Source organism: Somniosus microcephalus, unplaced genomic scaffold, assembly GCF_052327205.1.
Source record: "Somniosus microcephalus isolate GS21.2 unplaced genomic scaffold, FLI_Smic_1.0 unresolved_chr4, whole genome shotgun sequence".
Lineage (NCBI taxonomy): Eukaryota > Metazoa > Chordata > Chondrichthyes > Squaliformes > Somniosidae > Somniosus > Somniosus microcephalus.
In genome coordinates this window covers 50,543,910-50,564,390 of record NW_028225182.1, presented here as the reverse complement: position 1 = coordinate 50,564,390, position 20,481 = coordinate 50,543,910, and the positions used below count along the sequence as shown (strand labels likewise).

The 20,481-nt window shown below is 48.8% G+C and overlaps 1 protein-coding gene across 1 annotated transcript in view; it reads right to left on the bottom strand.

The window, feature by feature from the left end:
- LOC147091073 (arf-GAP with coiled-coil, ANK repeat and PH domain-containing protein 2-like) overlaps nucleotides 1-20,481 on the bottom strand; it is a 204,535-nt gene that overhangs the window by 146,772 nt on the left and 37,282 nt on the right. The window contains 4 exon segments of the mRNA XM_085977535.1: nucleotides 5,122-5,305; nucleotides 11,645-11,703; nucleotides 14,644-14,697; nucleotides 18,715-18,834. Of these exon segments, the coding sequence (XP_085833661.1) occupies nucleotides 5,122-5,305; nucleotides 11,645-11,703; nucleotides 14,644-14,697; nucleotides 18,715-18,834 (417 nt within the window).

The window sequence follows — 20,481 nt, the reverse complement described above, 5'->3', positions numbered from 1 at the left end:
GGGCTTGTGGTGGGGCGTTTTGGACCTTCTGGCATCCTGTACAGCTCTTGGTCATCTCTTCGATTTCTCTATCGATTCCCGGCCACCACACAAACGCTCTGGCTAAGTTCTTCATTTTTACCCCTCCCAGATGACCCTCATGAAGCTCATTGAGCACTCTATCCTTCAATTTGGGTGGAATTACTACTCTGGATCCACACATCAAGGTTCCTCTGCACACTGACAGCTGTTCTCTTCTCGGCGAGAATGCTGGCAGCAGTGGTTCGCCATGTGCTGGCCATCCCTTCACCGTTAAATCATAGACCCAGGAGAGTGTCGGGTCATTTCGTGTTTCCTTTTCTATGTTTGCATTCGTCACAGGGAGACATTCGACTATAGTCGAGTGGAATAACTCCACTGGATCCACTGCCAGTTCTTCTTCCACCGTCGGCAACGGTAGGCGTGACAATCCATCAGCATTCCCATGCTGTTTAGTTCCTTTGTACTCAATGTCATATTGGTGTGCCCCTAGGAAAAGGGACCACCTCTGTAGCCGTTGTGCCGTCATTATCGGTACGCCCTTCTGAGGGTTGAAAATGGAGACGAGAGGTTGATGATCAGTTAGTAGAGTAAATTTCTGACCGTGCAGGTAGTGATTGAACTTCTTCACCCCCCACACCAGGCTGAGGGCCTCTCTGTCAATCTGGGTGTAGTTACGCTCGGCTGAAGTTAACGAGCGTGACGCAAAAGCTATCGGCCTCTCTGAACCATCAAGGAATTTATGTGACAGTACCGCCCCAATGCCGTAGGGAGACGCATCACACGCCAGTCTTATCGGTAGTGATGGGTTGTAGTGAGCCAATACTTCTCTTGAAGTGATTAGGTCCTTACTCTTCTGAAAGGCCCGCTTACATTCATCGCTCCATTTCCATGCTACTCCCGTTCGTAGTAGGGCGTTCAGTGGATGCAGAATTGTGGACAAATTCGGCAAAAACTTATGGTAGTAATTCACCAATCCGAGGAATGACCTCAGTTGCGACACATTTTCAGGCGCTGGAGCCTTAACTACCGCTTCAATTTTGTCAGGGGACTTATGCAACCCCTCTTCATCAAACACGTGGCCACAGTACGATATCTGTTTCTTAAAAAACTCGCACTTGGGGCGATTGGCTCATAGCCCATGTTCACGTAGCCTAGTGAGCACCTGCTCTAGGTTGGCAAGGTGTTCACTGTCATCTTCACCTGTCACTAGGATGTCGTCCAAGTAACACTGAGTCCCCGGAATCCCTTGCAGGACTTGTTCCATCGCTCTTTGCCATATCGCCGGAGCTGATGCTACTCCGAATACCAGTCGATTATACTGGTAAAGACCTTTGTGAGTGTTTATCGTGAGATACTTCCTAGAGGATTCTTCAACCTCCATCTGCAAATATGCTTGTGCTAGGTCAATTTTTGTAAAACGCTTCCCTCCAGATAGTGAGGTGAAGATATCTTCTATCTTTGGAAGAGGATATTGTACTGTGTGAAGGACTGGGTTCACCGTCACCTTGAAGTTCCCACAGATGCGAACCTTCCTTGGCTCCTCAGACTTATTGTTTAACGTTTTCTTCATGACAGGAACGATGGGTGTTGCCCACTCGCTCCAGTCTACCTTAGATAACACGCCTGCATTCTCCAGATTCTCCAGCTCTGCCTCGACGGCTGGGCGAATTGCATATGGTACCGGTCTTGCTTTGAAAAACTTGGGAATTGCATTCTCCTCTATTTTTATCGAGGCGGTTACGCCTTTAAGAGTGCCCAGTTCTTGTTGAAATACCTCTTTGGCGTCAGATAAGATTGTTGACAATCGTCCAGGAGTGACGTCGTCATCCTTTTTACCAGCCACCGTCAGTGCCTGAATGGAGTGCCAGTCTAAACTTATCTTTCTGATCCATTCACGTCCCAATAACGGTGGTCCACCATCTTGCAGTATGTAGAGATACAATTTCCGTATTTTCTTGCCGTTGTATTCGACAGGCACCCTTATTTTTCCTCTGGGGTATACTTTTTGCCCCGTATACGTCCTCAAGACAATGGATGTCTCTCTCAAGGGTATGTGTGAGAATAGCCGCTCGTAGTCTCGTCAATTCATGACGGTTAGAGCTGATCCTGTATCCAATTCCATTTTGACTTGGGACCCTGCTATCGTGAGGGTGACCCAAATGCTTCGGTGATCCTCTTTTGCGATTACGTTGTGAAGTTTGAGACAGCTTAGTCTCTTGTTCCCGGATTCACTATCGCTCATCTGGTCTTTGGAACTACTGTCCGTCATCTTTTGCACTTTCCTGTACGGTTCCTTAGTAGCCTTTTTGTTGTCGTTGGTTTTCTTCCCAGACCTGCAAACTCGTGCAATGTGTCCCATCTTTCCGCATTGCCTGCATATTTTGTCCTTGGACCAGCAGTCCTTCTGGTCATGGTTTGTTCTGCCGCAGCGATAACATTTTGCAAATCCCCGTGTCATTTCGTGGGTGCCGTATTCCTGTGGCTTTTGTTGTATTTCCGCAGCTCCCCTTGCTGCTGCTTCGTACGATACTGCCACGCTGAAAGCCTTATCTAGCGTCAGCTCTTTCTCTGAGAGTAACCTCTTCTGGGTTCCTTCACTCAGGAGTCCACAGACAAATTTGTCCCGTAAGCTATCTGCCAGTCCTGCTCCGAACTGGCAGTGCTTTGATAGCTTGCGTAGTTCCGTAAGGTAATCAGCATTGCTCTCATTTTTATGCTGATTTCTCCTGTGGAATTTAAATCTTTCTGCTATCAGCAGCGGTGTAGGATTTAGGTGTTCCTGTAGGATAGCAACAATTTTGTTAAAACTCTTCGCCTTCGGTTTAGCTGGAGTAATCAGGTCCCGCAATAGGCCGTACGTTCTTGCACCCATTAAATTTACCAATACCGATGCCTTTTTCTCATCGGCTATTTCGTTTGCCTCGCAATATACCTCGACTCTTTCCACATACGTGGTCCAGTGTTCTATTGCATTATCGAAGGCAGTGATATCACCAGTCTTTGGCATCTTGAAAATCTAAGATGGCGTCTCCCGCGCTTTGCCTTCGTTCCTGATGGATCAAAATGGCGCCTCCCGCGCTTTTCCTTCTTCCCCGCCGAGTTAAGATGGCGCCTCCCGCACTTTCCCGCAGCTGCCAACGCCGCTCTCCGCGGTATTTTTATTTTTCTATCGCGCTTCAATATTTGCTCCGTTAATTGAAGAACCGTTCCCGTCGTGGAGCGGACCCCCTGGGACACTTCCCTCCCTCTTCTTAGGTCCGAACGCTGCCTGGCTTCGAAGCACCGGCCGCGCCCTGTGTGCTCCACCCTCTCTCTCTCTTTGCTTCCCGACTCGCTGCCCGGCCCCGTTGCAGAGCCACCCGATCGAGCTCTAGCCCGCCGCAGCCCAGGAAGGATCAGTGCACTACCTGCCACCAGCCCGATTAGCTGGGAAACCACAGACTTTAGAATCAAGCCAGGCTCTCGACAGTCTCTCCTGCACTTTTCAATTCGATGATTTGGAGGGCGGTTGCCCACAGTCGACGCCCGTTTCTCGAGTTACTTTGGATTATTATTTTTTTCTTTCTTCTGGCTTCGCCCTTCAATAACGTCGTCTGAGGTGCTGCCGAGTTGCAGGTAAGTTCGTTTCTTACTCGTCGCCAGTATTATGTCCGTGTATAATTGAGACACGGACTGCAGGAGTTGATTATAACAAGTCTTTACTGAATGGAGACAACCTGGAAACTGAAAACTACAGAAGCCTGCTAGGGCCTTTTATACAGGGGTGGTCACTGCCGGTACTGCAGTCTGAGACCAGTTATTCCCTTAAAGGTACATACACAACAGGTTAGATACAGAGTAAAGCTCCGTCTACACTGTCCCATCAAACACTCCCAGGGCAGGTACAGCACGGGGTTAGAAACAGAGTAAAGCTCCCTCTACACTGTCCCATCGAACACTCCCAGGGCAGGTACAGCACAGGTTAGATACAGAGTAAAGCTCCCTCTACACTGTCCCATCAAACACTCCCAGGGCAGGTACAGCACGGGTTAGATACAGAGTAAAGCTCCCTCTACACTGTCCCATCAAACACTCCCAGGGCAGGTACAGCACGGGTTAGATACAGAGTAAAGCTGCCTCTACACTGTCCCATCAAACACTCCCAGGGCAGGTACAGCACGGGTTAGATACAGAGTAAAGCTCCCTCTACACTGTCCCATCAAACACTCCCAGGGCAGGTACAGCACGGGTTAGATACAGAGTAAAGCTCCCTCTACACTGTCCCATCAAACACTCCCAGGGCAGGTACAGCACAGGTTAGATACAGAGTAAAGCTCCCTCTACACTGTCCCATCAAACACTCCCGGGGCAGGTACAGCACGGGTTAGATACAGAGTAAAGCTCCCTCTACACTGTCCCATCAAACACTCCCAGGGCAGGTACAGCACGGGTTAGATACAGAGTAAAGCTCCCTCTACACTGTCCCATCAAACACTCCCAGGGCAGGTACAGCACAGGTTAGATACAGAGTAAAGCTCCCTCTACACTGTCCCATCAAACACTCCCAGTTAATCTATGAGCGTTCCAATTCTCTCACTGACCAATGTTATGGACACTTTCTGTTCTGGGCCATGGGTGTCTATTCCTCTGACGTGGGGAAATCACTCAGGGAGCTGGTTGACATCAGCTCTTCTCAATACTCAAGACATTCTGAACCGTAAATCTATCGGACTTAAAGATTAAGGGGTGATCTAATTGAGGTGTTGAAGATGATTAAAGGAGTTGATCGGGTGGAGAGAGAGAAACTATTTCCTCTGGTGGGGGGAGTCCAGAACAAGGGGGCAGAACCTTAAAATTAGAGCCAGGCCGTTCAGGGGTGATGTCAGGAAGCACTTCTTCACACAAAGGATGGTGGAAATCTGGAATCCTCTCCCCCAAAAAGCTGTTGAGGCTGGGGGTCAATTGAAAATTTTAAAACGGAGATTGTTGGGCAAGGGTATTAAGGGTTACAGAACCAGGGCGGGTAGATGGAGTTGAGATCTCTTTGAGCGGTGGGACAAGCTCGCGGGACTGAACAGCCTCCTCCTGTTCCCAGGTGGGAATGTTCAGAAGAGCCCCCACCTGCAGTACGTAATCCAGCGATATGTAGCGGAAAGACCTCCGAGCTGTCAGGAGGGCGCTGGTGGCTTCATCCACCTCGTGCTGTTTCTTGGGGGGCGCCTGAGCGTTTCTGTTCAGTGCGTTCTCCAGATCCTCGCTGCTTTTGTCGAAATGTTTTTTCGTGTCTTTGAACTTCCTCACGTCCCTGGGACAGAAAAAAAATGGAAGGAATTAGTTGGGGACTGGAGGGAAAAGTTTCACCTCATTCCCAATATGTATAAATGATCTAGACGAGGGACTGGATATCGAGGCACTGGAGAGGGTGCAGAGAAGATTGACAAGGATGATACCAGAAATGCAAGGGTATACATAACAGGATTTACTGGTTGGCAGTAAAGAGCAAAGAGTTGGAATAAACGGGTCTTTTTCCAAGTGGCAGGCAGTGACTAGTGGGGTACTGCAGGGATCGGTGCTAGGACCCCAGTTATTCACAATATATATTAATGATCTAGACGAGGGAACTAGATGTAATAGCTCCAAGTTTGCAGACGACACAAAGCTGGGTGGGTGTGTGTGCTGTGAGGAGGATGCCGAGAAACTCCAGTATGATTTGGACAGGTTGGGCGATTGGGCAGATGCATGGCAGATGCAGTATAATGTGAATAAATGCGAGGTTATCCACTTTGGTGGCAAAAACAGGAAGGCAGATTATTATCTGAACAGCAATAGATTGGGAGAAGGGGAAGTGCAACGAGACCTGGGTGTCCTTGTGCACCTGTCGCTGAAGGTAAGCATGCAGGTGCAGCAGGCGGTTAAGAAGGCAAATGGTATGTTGGCCTTCATAGAGAGAGGATTCGAGTACAGGAACAAGGATGTCTTGCTGCAGTTGTACAGGGCCTTGGTGAGACCACATCTTGAGTATTGTGTGCAGTTTTGGTCGCCTTATCTGAGGAAGGATGTTCTTGCCATGGAGGGAGTGCAGCAAAGATTCACCAGACTGATACCTGGGATGGCAGGAATGACGTATGAGGAGAGATTGGGTCGATTGGGCTTATACTCGCTGGAGTTTAGAAGAATGAGAGGGGATCTCATTGAAACTTAGAAAATTTTAACGGGACTGGACAGACTAGATGCAGGAAGGATGTTCCCGATGGCGAGGGAGTCCAGAACCAGGGGTCACAGTCTAAGGATAAGGGGTAAGCCATTTAGGACAGAAATGAGGAGGAATTTCTTCACCCAGAGAGTGGTGAACCTGTGGAATTCTCTACCACAGAAGGCAGTAGAGGCCAATTCATTAAATATATTCAAGAAGGAGTTAGATATATTTCTTAAGGCTAAAGGGATCAAGGGATATGGGGAGAAGGCAGGGACAGGGTACTGAGTTTGGATGATTAGCCATGATCTCATTGAATGGCGGAGCAGGCTCGAGGGGCCGAATGGCCTACTCCTGCTCCTATCTTCTATGTCTCTATGTTTCCCAGGAAGAGTTACTCTGGCAACCCCTCCACTGGGACACTTTCAAAGGCGCTATATAAATGCAAGTTATTGTTGAACAATTTGTCAATGAAACTTGTTTTTAAAACTCAGAGCAAAGCTTTTCCAGAACTGTAATTAAACAGAAGTAACATTAAAAAAGGGCAGATTTTACTAGATTACATAACTTGAATTAGTTTACAGCATCGAAACAGTAAAAGTCCCAAACTACAATCATCCTTCTAACTTGGATCGTATATTTGTGAAGAAATCTTTATGTGGGACTGAACCTCATGTGGTGCCCTCCAATGTTTCCTGTATTTTTCTTTCATGCACGGTCCCTTTAACGGGCTGCGCGGCCCATTCAAATTTTCACACAAGTGCGGCTTCTTCCATTGATAAGCTGGTGAGCGGTCTGCGCGGGACCTCCAGACCACTGCGCGGCAACGCATCCATGCGGCTCAGCGGGAACATTGGTGCCTTCTCATCTCCCAGCACATGTAATGGCTCAGCCAAGAAGGAAAAAAACAAAGGCCTGGCTTTTCCTGACGTTAATAAAATGGCTGGGTGGAGATTTGGACACAATAATAGAGAAGACAGAGAGACGGGTGGACAGAGAGAGAGAGAGAGAGAGAGAGAGACAGACAGACACAGATGGATACAGACAGACACAGGCACAGAGGTAGACACAGAGACAGATTAAGAAGGTTTATGTTAAGTATGTGTATTGTATTGAACAATTAACACAAAGACTTAAACGTATAACTCAAACAGGTCTTTACTGGTTGGAGGTAGGGACTACACGTAGATCTTTACTTCATGCCCACAGGCGGGAACTGAGGGGAGATCAGTACCCACAGTACTATTTATACCCCATGGCCAGGAGTGGTACTGCGTATCACTACGCCCTACAAGTAGTGCAGTCCTGTCCATAGGTTCAAAGTAGCACACATATTACATACACAACATTCCTCCCTTCTTAGCTTTACAGTCATCTCCCCATTTAACATAACGTAATAACCTATATACATATATAACTTCAGGTTTACATAACAGAATAACATAGATACATAGATAACTTCATGTCAAAACAGATCACAGATTCAGTCTCTGCGGAAAACAGTTCACAGATTCAATCTCTGTGGTGTAGTCGGTTCACGTTGCTGGAGTGACTCATTCAATAGTCCTTCCATGGATTTAACAGTTTGAACTTCCGAACTGAATTGGCTCCGTTCGGAGGGACCACGTGTGTGATCTGGTAGAGGTAATAATGGTTCAGATGGGTCATCTTCTGTTTCGACTTTTCCTTTTCTGCTTCTTGGAGACTCTCTGGGCTCCACTGTCAGCTGCCAGCTGCATGCGCAGTTCCTCCTTCTCTTCCTCCTTTTTCTGTAGTAGAGCCACCTTCTCCCGATGTTCCGTAGACTTTCGGTGCTCCTCGATGATTTCTGTATGGTGGGAGTCGAAGTTACAAGTTGGGCAGGACAGGACATAGTAATATTCGGTGTCGTCCTGATCTAGGCCAGCGAGAGGGTCTTCTATTTCCTCCATACCCAGCTGGGCGTTAGCCAGCTTTTGTTCCAAGTCCAGACATCTTTCCTGAAGAGACTTCTTCATGCGTACCTCTTCATCCAGCTTTTTCTGGGCTTTCAGCAAGTCGTTTACTAATGACCTCATTTGAGATTTTACTACTTCAACTTCTTTTGGAGATTGATTGATCGGACTATTCAATCCCTCTACCGGAGCAGCTGTTTCAGCGGTCTGTTGTTCTACGTTGACGTGAGTCAGCGTACTTTTGGCATCCAAGGGCTGCTCTGTTGCAGTCATCTCAGTCTGTGTTGCCACCTCAGCTCTTCCAATAACCTTTGAGAGCTCCGAACCCCTTTCGTTTGAATATTGAAGTTCGTGTTCAAGTTTTTCCCATTTCAGAGTCCTGTCCTTCAGCATATGCAGGAGTTGGCTGACCGTTAACTCCTCTGACATCAGACGTTTTGTGTGCTCCTGCTCCATTTTCTCCATCAGCTGCTTCTGTTGTCTTTCCAGATTCTCCAACTCTATATCAAAGAACTCTTTCGTTGCATTCAACTCTTGCTCAAAACGGCGAAGCATTTGTTCTAATTGCTGTTGTAGTTTGAAATGGAGTTGAGTTCGAGCCCGGTGTCCCTCAGAAATGGGCACATCAGTAGACTTGCCAGACTCAGAATCCACAGTTAAACTATGTTGTTGTTGCTCAGTGGAATTCTGTGCTGAAACTTTGTCTTTTGCACCTGAGTTGGGCTTACCATCATCCGTTCCAGAGTCTGGGCCGACTATCTTCACCGAGTTCTCACTCGTTATTGTTTGTAGGAAATGCCAGTCCATATTCATTTTCCTAATCCACTCCTGTCCTAGTAGTGGAGGACCTCCTTCAGATATCACATATAAGTCCATTATTTGACTGTCTTCGCCCTTATGGACCACTGCAACCTCTATTTTCCCGATGGGGTACACTCTTTGCCCCGTGTATGTTTTCAATATAATCCCCGTATCCTGTAGGGGAATATGTTGGAATAACTTTCCGTAATCTTTCTTATTTATGACCGTCAATGCCGATCCAGTGTCCAATTCCAGTTTTACTTGGACTCCTTCTATCTGAAGAGTGACCCAAATTGTCTGGAGGTCTGCACCCTTACCAGCGTTGAGTACTCTTAAGCTAGCCAGTTCATTACAGCTTAAGCCAGCCAGTTCATTACTGCTAGCGTCTGAATCGGACTCCTGTTCGGTCACCTTGTGTACCTTTGCGTATTTTCCTTGCGGTGACTTCTTGTTGCTGGTCTTCTTCCCTGACCTGCATACTCTAGCTATATGTCCAAGCCTACCACAAGTTCTACATTCTTGGTTTTTAAACCAACACTGGTTCTGATCATGCGTTGTCTTTCCACAACGATAACATTTGCCAGAACTCACACCCAATTTGTGTGCACTGAGCTCCGGTGACCGTAGCTGCATTACTGCCGTGCCTCTCGCTGCGGCTTCGTGTGCTGCTGCCATAGTGACCGCCTTCTCAAGCGTCAGCTCATTCTCCTCGAGCAGTCGCTTTTGTGTATCCTGTTTAAATAAACCACACACAAATTTGTCTCGTAGTGCATCTGTCAGTCCCGTTCGAAACTGGCAATATTTCGCTAATTTATGCAATTCCAGCAAATATTCAGCATTGCTTTCATGCTGTAGCTGCCTTCTGTCGTAAAATTTAAATCGTTCCGCTAGCATCAGCGGCGTGGGGTTTAGATGATCTTTCAGGACAGTAACAATCTCATCGAACGTCTTATCCGCCGGTTCATCTGGTGATAACAGGTGTTTCAATTGCCCGTATGTCTTCGCACCCATTAAATTTAATAATGTTAGAGCTTTATCTTGGTCACGAATTTTATTGGCCTTACAATAATTTTTTACTCTTTCAACATATATGGCCCAATCTTCGAGGTCACTATCAAAGGTGCTAATATTCCCGTGTTTAGGCATTGTAGATTTGCAATTTCTCAGATTTTATTTTGTTTACTTGTTATCAAAGATGGCGGCTTCCCGCTCTTGCCGTCGTCCTCCGCCCACAAAATGGCGGTTTTCCCACGCTTGGCGGTCTTCACCCGTCCCCCGACGCCGTCTCCCTTCAGCCCCCGAGTGCGGCCCTTATCTTCGCCGCGATCGCCCGAGTGCGGCTCTTATCAGCGGATGCGATCGCTGGATAGCGAAGTGGCTCCTGACCGAAGCGGCTCTTGCTCGCTCCCTCCCGGGCTCTGGCTTACCCGCTCGCGCGTTTCACCGCGGCTCTTATCAGGGATTGCGATCGCCCTTATCTTCTCCAACTTCCCCAGCCCTGTCTTTGCAGCCAACACTGCACGGCTTACCCCACCACCTAGGTTGAACAAGGAAACTGCAGAAAGACTTCTGTCAGTCGCTGGAAGCTGTCAGGATGGCTGCTGCATTCCAGTGCTCAGTCGCTGATGGAGGCTTCAGAGTCCTAAAGCCTGTCGCTTCTAGTGGGGTGGTGATGTTTGAAACCTCTCTTCAACTGCCGCAGGGTAAGAACCTGACTCGTCGCCAGTGTTAAGTATGTGTATTGTATTGAACAATTAACACAAAGACTTAAACGTATAACTCAAACAGGTCTTTACTGGTTGGAGGTAGGGACTACACGTAGATCTTTACTTCATGCCCACAGGCGGGAACTGAGGGGAGATCAGTACCCACAGTACTATTTATACCCCATGGCCAGGAGTGGTACTGCGTATCACTACGCCCTACAAGTAGTGCAGTCCTGTCCATAGGTTCAAAGTAGCACACATATTACATACACAACAGTTTACGGGATACTTTCCTTTATTAGCTGAGGCACAGAGTATAAGAGCAGGGACTTTATGCTTGAACTGTATAAAACACTAGTTAGGCCGCAGCTAAAATACTGCGTACTGTTCTGGTCACCACATTACAGGAAGGATGTGATTGCACTAGAGTGGGTACAGACGAGATTTATGAGGATGTTGCCAGGACTGGAGAATTTTAGCTATGAAGAGAGATTGGAGAGGCTGGGGTTGTTTCCTTTGGAGCACTGGAGGCTGAGGGGAGATTTAATTGAGGTGTATAAAATGATGAGGGTCTAAATAGAGTGGACAGGAAGGACCCATTTCCCTTAGCAGAGGACAATAACCAGGGGACATAGATTTAAAGTAATTGGTAGAAGGATTAGAGGGAATTTGAGGAGAATTTTCTTCACCCAGAGGGCGGTGGGGGTCTGGAACTCACTGCCTGAAAGGGTGGGAGAGGCAGAGACCGCCATCACATTTATAAAGTACTTGGATCTGCACTCGAAGTGCCATAACCGACAGGGCTACGGACCAAGAGCTGGAAAGTGGGATTAGGCTGGAGAGCTCCGTTTCGGCCAGCACAGGCACGATGGGCTGAATGGCCTCTTTCTGTGCTGTAAGTTTCTGTGATTCTATATAAACCTGTGTACATACACCCTGTAATTGGACACATGCTCTCATACGCACACAACTACAAAATCGCCAAATGGGACACAGCACGGCGTACTCACTCCTTGACGAAGTTATATAGATGCTGTTTGACTGATTTCTGAGTCACCTCGATGAGGGTCTGAAATACACAAGAGACAATAAACTGAAGCACTGGGGAGAGTTGGAGGAGGAAGCAGGAACAAAACACTTCCTCAAGCATTCATTATTCTCCCTGATACTTGCGGGAGAATTATATAATTTAAGAGATCTCTTCATATACTTCAGCAACTCAGGAGTCTAACTGCAACATCACACGGATTTAACAACTCGCAAACAAACCCTGCAAAATTATATTTTTGTGCACATCAAAGGAAGGGATGTCAGTGCTGGGGGTTAGAACAGCTTCGTCTCAGCACCAAGCACACCCAGGGCAAGATTCCAGCCATGAGCTCGCATCACAATTCTTCCTTCCGTCTCTCCATGTCTCTTTCGCCCTCTTTCCATTCCCTCTGCTTCCCTCCCTCGCTCTCTCACTCCCTCACGCTCTCCCTCCCTCGCACTCTCCCTCCCTCGCCCTCTCCCTCCCTCGCTCTCTCTCTCCCTCGCTCTCTCCCTCCCTCGCCCTCTCCCTCCCTCGCCCTCTCCCTCGCTCTCTCCCTCCCTCGCTCTCTCCCTCCCTCGCCCTCTCCCTCCCTCGCTCTCTCCCTCCCTCGCCCTCTCCCTCCCTTGCACTCTCCCTCCCTCGCCCTCTCCCACCCTCGCTCTCTCCCTCCCTCGCTTGCTCCCTCCTTCGCCCTCTCCCTCTCTCGGCCTCTCCCTCCCTCGCTCTCTCCCTCCCTCGCGCTCTCGCTCCCTCGCTCTCTCCCTCCCTCGCTCTCTCCCTCCCTTGCCCTCTCCCTCCCTCGCTCTCTCTCCCTCGCTCTCTCCCTCCCTCACCCTCCCTCGCCCTCTCCCTTGCTCTCTCCCTCCCTCGCTCTCTCCCTCCCTCGCCCTCTCCCTCCCTCGCCCTCTCCTTCGCTCTCTCCCTCCCTCGCCCTCTCCCTCCCTTGCCCTCTCCCTCCCTCGCTCTCTCCCTCCCTCGCCCTCTCCCTCCCTCGCTCTCTCCCTCTTTTACTTTCTCCCTGTCTCACCCTCTTTCCATTACCTCTCCCTCCCTCCCTCGCGCTCTCTCTCTCTACCTCTTCCACTTTCTCGCTGTCTCATGCACTCTTTCTTTCTCCCTCCCTTTCTTTCAAACATTACAACAGTGACCACACTTCAAAAGTAATTCATTGGCTGTAAAGCACTTTGGGACATCCGGTGGGCGTGAAAGGCGCTGGAGAAATGGGAGTCTTTCTTTTTCTCTCTCTCTCTCTTTTTCTTCTCTCTTTCTTTCTCTCTTTCTCTTTTTTTCTTTCTCTCTTTCCCTCTTTTTTCTTTCTCTCTCTCATTCTCTCATAGAAACATAGAAACATAGAAGATAGGAGCAGGAGTCGGCCATTCGGCCCCTCGAGCCTGCTCCACCATTCAATGAGATCATGGCTGATCATCCAAACTCAGTACCCCGTCCCTGCCTTCTCCCCATATCCCTTGATCGCTTTAGTCTTAAGAAATATATCTAACTCCTCCTTGAATATATTTAATGAATTGGCCTCCACTGCCTTCTGTGGTAGAGAATTCCACAGGTTCACCACTCTCTGGGTGAAGAAATTCCTCCTCATCTCTGTCCTAAATGGCTTACCCCTTATCCTTAGACTGTGACCCCTGGTTCTGGACTCCCCGGCCATCGGGAACATCCTTCCTGCATCGAGTCTGTCCAGTCCTGTTAGAATTCTATAAGTTTCAATGAGATCCCCTCTCATTCTTCTAAACTCCAGCGAGTATAAGCCTAATCGACCCAATCTCTCCTCATACGTCCTTCCTGCCATCCCAGGTATCAGTCTGGTGAATCTTCGCTGCATTCCCTCCATGGCAAGAACATCCTTCCTCAGATAAGGCGACTAAAACTGCACACAATACTCAAGGTGTGGTCTCACCAAGGCCCTGTACAACTGCAGCAAGACATCCTTGTTCCTGTACTCGAACCCTCTCGCTATGAAGGCCAACATACCATTTGCCTTCTTAACCGCCTGCTGCACCTGCATGCTTACCTTCAGCGACTGGTGCACAAGGACACCCAGGTCTCGTTGCACTTCCCCTTCTCCCAATCTATTGCCGTTCAGATAATAATCTGCCTTCCTGTTTTTGACACCAAAGTGGATAACCTCGTATTTACCCAAGTTATATTGCATCTGCCATGCTTCTGCCCAATCACCCAACCTGTCCAAATCATACTGGAGTTTCTCTGCATCCTCCTCACAGCACACACGCCCACCCAGCTTTGTGTCATCTGCAAACTTTCTTTCTCTCTCCCATTCTTTCTCTCTCCCATTCTTTCTCCCATTCCTTCTCTCTAACATTCTTTCTCCCTCTCTCTTCCTCTTTCGTACACTTTCTTTCCCTTTCTCATGCTCTTCCTCCCTTCTGCTCTCTCACATTTTCTTTCTCTCTCTTTCACACACACTCTTTCTTTCTCGCACTGTAATTTTCTCTCTTTCTCCCTCTCTCACAACTTTCTTTCTGCCTCACACACCCTCCCTCCCTTTCACTTTCTCTCTACATCTCACACACACATTCTCTCATTCTCTCTCCCTCTCCCTCTCACATCTTTCCTCTCTCACTTTCTCCCATTGTCACACACCCTCTCTCTCTCACGCTATTTTGGTTTCTCTCTCACACACTCTTTCTCACACACACTCCTCCTTCCTCCCTCTCTCACACTCTTCTTTCCTCCCTCTCACACACACACACGCTTTCTTTCTCAGTCTCTCTGACCCCCTTGTCCGACAAATAATCAACCTGTGTCTGCAGCTAACGCTAACGGGACACCGGCTCAGCACTGGCCAGATACTGGCCAGACACCGGCCAGACACAAGCCGGACACCGGCCAGAGTGGGAGGTGGCTACAGATTAATGGGAACCCAGCAAGAGGTCTTCCACTCAAACTAATGCAGCCAGTAAAACAAGGGGGAATTGATTTGATCCAGGAGCTGTTACTCACCGTGTGATAGTCAATCATATCATTCAGACTGCTCGAAAACTTCTCCAGACATCCCTGTGTGAACAAAGAGCCACAGGATAAGAGAAATGCTCAGATACTGGATAAGATAAAAATTGATAAAGAGGAGGTGCTGGAAAGGCTGTCTCTAATTAAAGTAGCTATCACCAGGACCGGATGGGATGCATCCTAGGATGCTGAGGGAAGTTAAGGAGGAAATCGTGGAGGTATATGCCATAATCTTCCAATCCTCCTTAGAAACGGGGGTGGTGCCAGAGGATTGGAGAATTGCAAATGTTACACCTTTGTCCAAAAAAGGGTGTAAAGATAAACCCAGCAACTACAGGCCAATCAGTTTAACCTCGGTAGTGGGGAAGCTTTTAGAAACGATAATCAGGGACAAAGTTAACAGTCACTTGGACAAGTGTGGATTAATTAAGGAACGCCAGCACGGATTTGTTAAAGGCAAATCATGTTTAACGAACTGGAATGAGTTTTTTGATGAGGTAACAGAGAGGGTTGATGAGGGCAATGTGGTTGATGTAGTATACATAGACTTCCAAAAGGCGTTTGATAAAGTGCCGCATAATAGGCTCGCCAGCAAAGCTGAAGCTAATGGAATAAAAGGGACAGTGGCAGCACGGATACAGAATTGGCTAAGTGACTGGAAACAGAGAGTAGTGGTGAACGGTTGTTTTTCAGACTGGAGGAAGGTACACAGTGGTGTTCCCCAGGGGTCGGTTCTAGGACCACTGCTTTTCTTGATATATATTAATGACTTGGACTTAGGTGTACAGGGCACAATTTCAAAATTTGCAGATGACACAAAACTTGGAAGTATAGTGAACAGTGAGGAGGAGAGTGATAGACTTCAAGAGGACATAGGCAGGCTGGTGGAATGGGCGGACACGTGGCAGATTTAATGCAGAAATGTGCGAAGTGATACATTTTGGTAGGAAGAACGGGGAGAGGCAATCTAAACTAAAGGGTACAATCCTAAAGAGGGTGCATGAACAGAGAGACCTGGGGGTATATGTGCACAAATCATTGAAGGTGGCAGGGCAGGTTGAGAAAGCGGTTAAAAAAGCATACGGGATCCCGGGCTTCATAAATAGAGGCACAGAGTACAAGAGCAAGGAAGTTATGACGAACCTGTATAAAACACTGGTTCAACCGCAACTGGAGTATTGTGTCCAATTCTGGGCACCGCACTTTAGGAAGGATGTGAAGGCCTTGGAGAGGGTGCAGAAAAGATTTACAAGAATGGTTCCGGGGATGAGGGACTTCAGTTACGTGGATAGACTGGAGAAGCTGGGGTTGTCCTCCTTAGAGCAGAGAAGGTTGAGAGGAGATTTGATAGAGGTGTTCAAAATCATGCGGGGTCTAGACAGAGTAGATAGAGAGAAACTGTTCCCATTGGCGGAAGGGTCGAGAACCAGAGGACACAGATTTAAAGTGATTGGCAGAAGAACCAAAGGCGACATGAGGGAAAACTTTTTTACGCATCGAGTGGTTAGGATCTGGAATGCACTGCCTGAGAGGGCGGTGGAGGCAGACTCAATCATGGCTTTCAAAAGGGAATTGGATAAGTACCTGAGGGAAATAAATTTGCAGGGCTACGGGGAAAGGGCGGAGGAGTGGGACTAGCTGAAGTGCTCTTGCAGAGAGCCAGCATGGACTTGATGGGCTGAATAGCCTCCTTCTGTGCTGTAACTGTTCTATGATTCTATTCTATGATTCTAAGGGATAGAGGGTTAGAGAGAGATTGAGTACAATGGTTTGAGGTTTAGAGAGAGATGAAGAGTACAAGGGATTGTGTCCATGATAGAATAATCAGACACAGACACGGATAGACAAACACGACAGACATGACACAAAAACAGAAACACACACACGGAAACACACACACACAGAAACACGCACGGAAACACGCACAGAAACACATGCACTGAAACACACACAGAAACACACGCATGGAAACACAGACACAGAAACACATGCATGGAAACACACGCATGAAACACACGCACGGAAAAACACAGACACAGAAACACACACACGGAAACACACAGACACAGTAACACGCACGGAAACATGCATGGAAACACACAGACACAGAAACACATGCACGGAAACACACACACGGAAACACACAGACACAGTAACACGCACGGAAACATGCATGGAAACACACAGACACAGAAACACGCACGGAAACATGTACGGAAGCACACGCATGGAAACACACGCACGGAAACACACAGAAACACATGCACGGAAACACGCACGGAAACACACGCACGGAAACACACGCACTGAAACACACAGACACAACAAACACACGCACGGAAACACAAAGACACTGAAACACACAGACACAGAAACACACGCACGGAAACACACAGACACAGAAACATACACACGGAAACACACAGACACAGAAACACAGACACGGAAACACACAGGCACAGAAACACACGCACGGAAACACACAGACACAGAAACACACAGACACAGAAACACACACGGAAACACACAGACACAGAAACACACAGACACAGAAACACACGCACGGAAACACACAGACACAGAAACATGCACGGAAACACACAGGCACAGAAACATGCACGGAAACACACAGACACAGAAACACACAGACACAGAAACACACACACGGAAACACACAGACACAGAAACACACAAACACAGAAACACACACACAGAAACACACAGGCACAGAAACACACGCACGGAAACACACAGACACAGAAACACACAGACACAGAAACACACAGACACAGAAACACGCACGGAAACACACAGACACAGGAACACACAGACACAGAAACACACGCACGGAAACACACAGACACAGAAACACATGCACGGAAACACACAGACACAGAAACACACGCACGGAAACACACAGACACAGAAACACATGCACGGAAACACACAGACACAGAAACACAGAGACACAGAAACACACGCACGGGAACACACAGACACAGAAACACACAGACACAGAAACACACAGACACAGAAACACACGCACGGAAACACACAGACACAGAAACACACAGACACAGAAACACACGCACGGAAACACACAGACACAGAAACACACGCACAGAAACACACAGACACAGAAACACGCACGGAAACAGAGACACAGAGACACAGAAACACACGCACGGAAACGCACAGACACAGAAACACACGCACGGAAACACAGATACAGAAACACACAGACACGGAAACACGTGCACGGAAACACGTGCACGGAAATGCGCGCAGGGAAACGCGCACGCACAGAAACGCGCATGCACGGAAACACGCGCGCACGGAAACAAATACATGGAAGCAGGCGCACAGAAACACACACACGGGAACACACGCACAGAAACACATGCACGGAAACAGGCACACAGAAACACATGCACGGGAACACACGCACGGAAACAGGCACACAGAAACACACGAACGGGAACACACGCATGGGAACACACACACGGAAACAGGCGCACAGAAACACACACACGGGAACACATGCATGGGAACACACGCACAGAAGCACACGCACAGGAACACATGCACGGAAACAGGCACACAGAAACACACGCACGGAAACAGGCGCACAGAAACACACACACGAGAACACACGCACGGAAACAGGCGCACAGAAACACACGCATGGGAACACATGCACGGAAACAGGCACACAGAAACACACGCACGGGAACACACGCACGGAAACAGGCGCACAGAAACACGCACGGGAACACACGCACGGAAACAGGCGCACAGAAACACACACACGGGAACACGCATGGGAACACACGCACGGAAACAGGCGCACAGAAACACACGCACGGGAACACACGCACGGGAACACGCGCACGGGAACACACGCATGGAAACAGGCACACAGAAACACACGCACGGAAACAGGCACACAGAAACACAGACACAAAGAGACACATAGACAGACACACAGACCATTTCAGAATGAGTTAAGTCAGCAAGTCCCTGCCCGGAGGTTTTCAAAATCAAAGCACGCACACGAGTACTTACGCTCATCATCTCGTCGCCCTTGCAGTGTACTGACAACTCTCGAATTCCATTCACAAACTGCTTGGTGGTGGTGTTGTACGTTCGACCGGCTTCGAGCATGGCACTGCATAATTTCACCAGCTACAAGAGAGGCCCACACACCAATGAGATCACTTGGGAATGTTTTACAGGAGTGGTCTGCGTCTAGTTTTTTTCCGATTGGAAATGCCTAGTTTCTTTTGCTGGTAAGGTGAGAGTTCCCCAATTGGATGGAGCCCTGGGTGGGGATGGGAACGGGGCCGGGGGTGGTTAGGACCCTGGCTGATTCCCCCTCCTTCCTCTACCCCAAGTGGGAGTTGAAGCCAATTGTAGTTGTACCGACTCTCATTCCTATGGCAACAACCTCCATCCTTGAACTCTCTACCCTTCAAATAGCTTCTGGACTTCACTCGCCTGCTCTGGACAGCGGTTCGTCGATGCTCCGTGTCGGCCCCATCCTGCTTACGTCGGCTTTGTCCTCCCATGGGACCTCTGACTTTGACCCTGGTCTCCCTACTATTGTCTCCAACTTGTTCCCTGCTACCAGCAAATATGTATTCCATGAACTATTACATTTAAACAGGCCTACGTAACCTGAGCTTTTCCCCTGTGTCCATTCGCGTGCGCACTTTGGCTGCTGCTCTGGACCCAAGCCTTTCAATACTTTTCCACTTTTCCCCCCTCTCTTCCATTCCTCTCTATCCCTCCCTGACTGCTCTCTCCTGTCGTCATGCCTCCTTTCATCTCTCCTCTCTTGGATACTCCGCCCTCCCAAATCCCTACCCCAATCCAGCATTTCTCTTCGACCTTCCTTCTCTCCTGCCGCCATCCCAGGCTCGACTCCCTCTTAGATAAGCCTACAGCTTCCCTCTGTGCCTCTTTCGGCATCCTACGAAGGGCCCATTGAGGCACTCGACGCTCCCGCCTTCCGAGCAGCAACCCCAACTGTCCCATCCTACTCTCTCGCCAACCTTCCCAGGCTGCACGCCCACTGGGGGCAAATCTTGCCAATCTCCTCCCCATCCAACTCATCCCCCCCAGCGCTGACCCTGTGGACACTGGCAGTGGGGCAGCCATCACCGGCCCTCTACGCATCTCCCTCAAGAATGTCCGTTCACTTGCGAACAAGGCCCTTGCCATTCATGAGCTTATCGTGGATGGCGGCATCGTTATCATGGCCCTGACGGAAACTTGGTTGCGGGGTGATGACACCTTACCCTTAAATGAAGCCTCCCCGCCTGGCTATACCTTCCACCACTTGCTCCACTCAGACCGCTGAGGTGGCGGTGTGGCTCTCATCACCAAATCACACCTTGGTCAGTCCCCCTACTACTCTGGCACTTTCTCCTCCTTTGAGCATCTCACCTTATTCCACCCCTCTCACCTCTCATTAAAAATTCTACCACCCACCCAAGTACCATAAAAATTTTAATACCGAGATATCTTCACTGCTCTCCTCCCTCAGCTCCTCACCGAGCGACTTCTCATCCTCAGTGATTTCAACCACCATCTCAATTCATCATGCTCGCTCTCCTCTGAGTTCACTAGCCTCCTATCCTCCCTTAATCTCTCCCTCCATGCAAAGTCCCCAACCCATATTCATGGCCAGCCCCTCGACCTTGCCATCTCTCGTGGCCTCGCTACTCCCATCATGTCAGTCGCAGATAAAACCATCTCTGACTACTTCCTCGTATCGCTCTCCACCCACATCGCCCTTCCGCAGACCCCAACCCCCCCAGCCCTACTTCC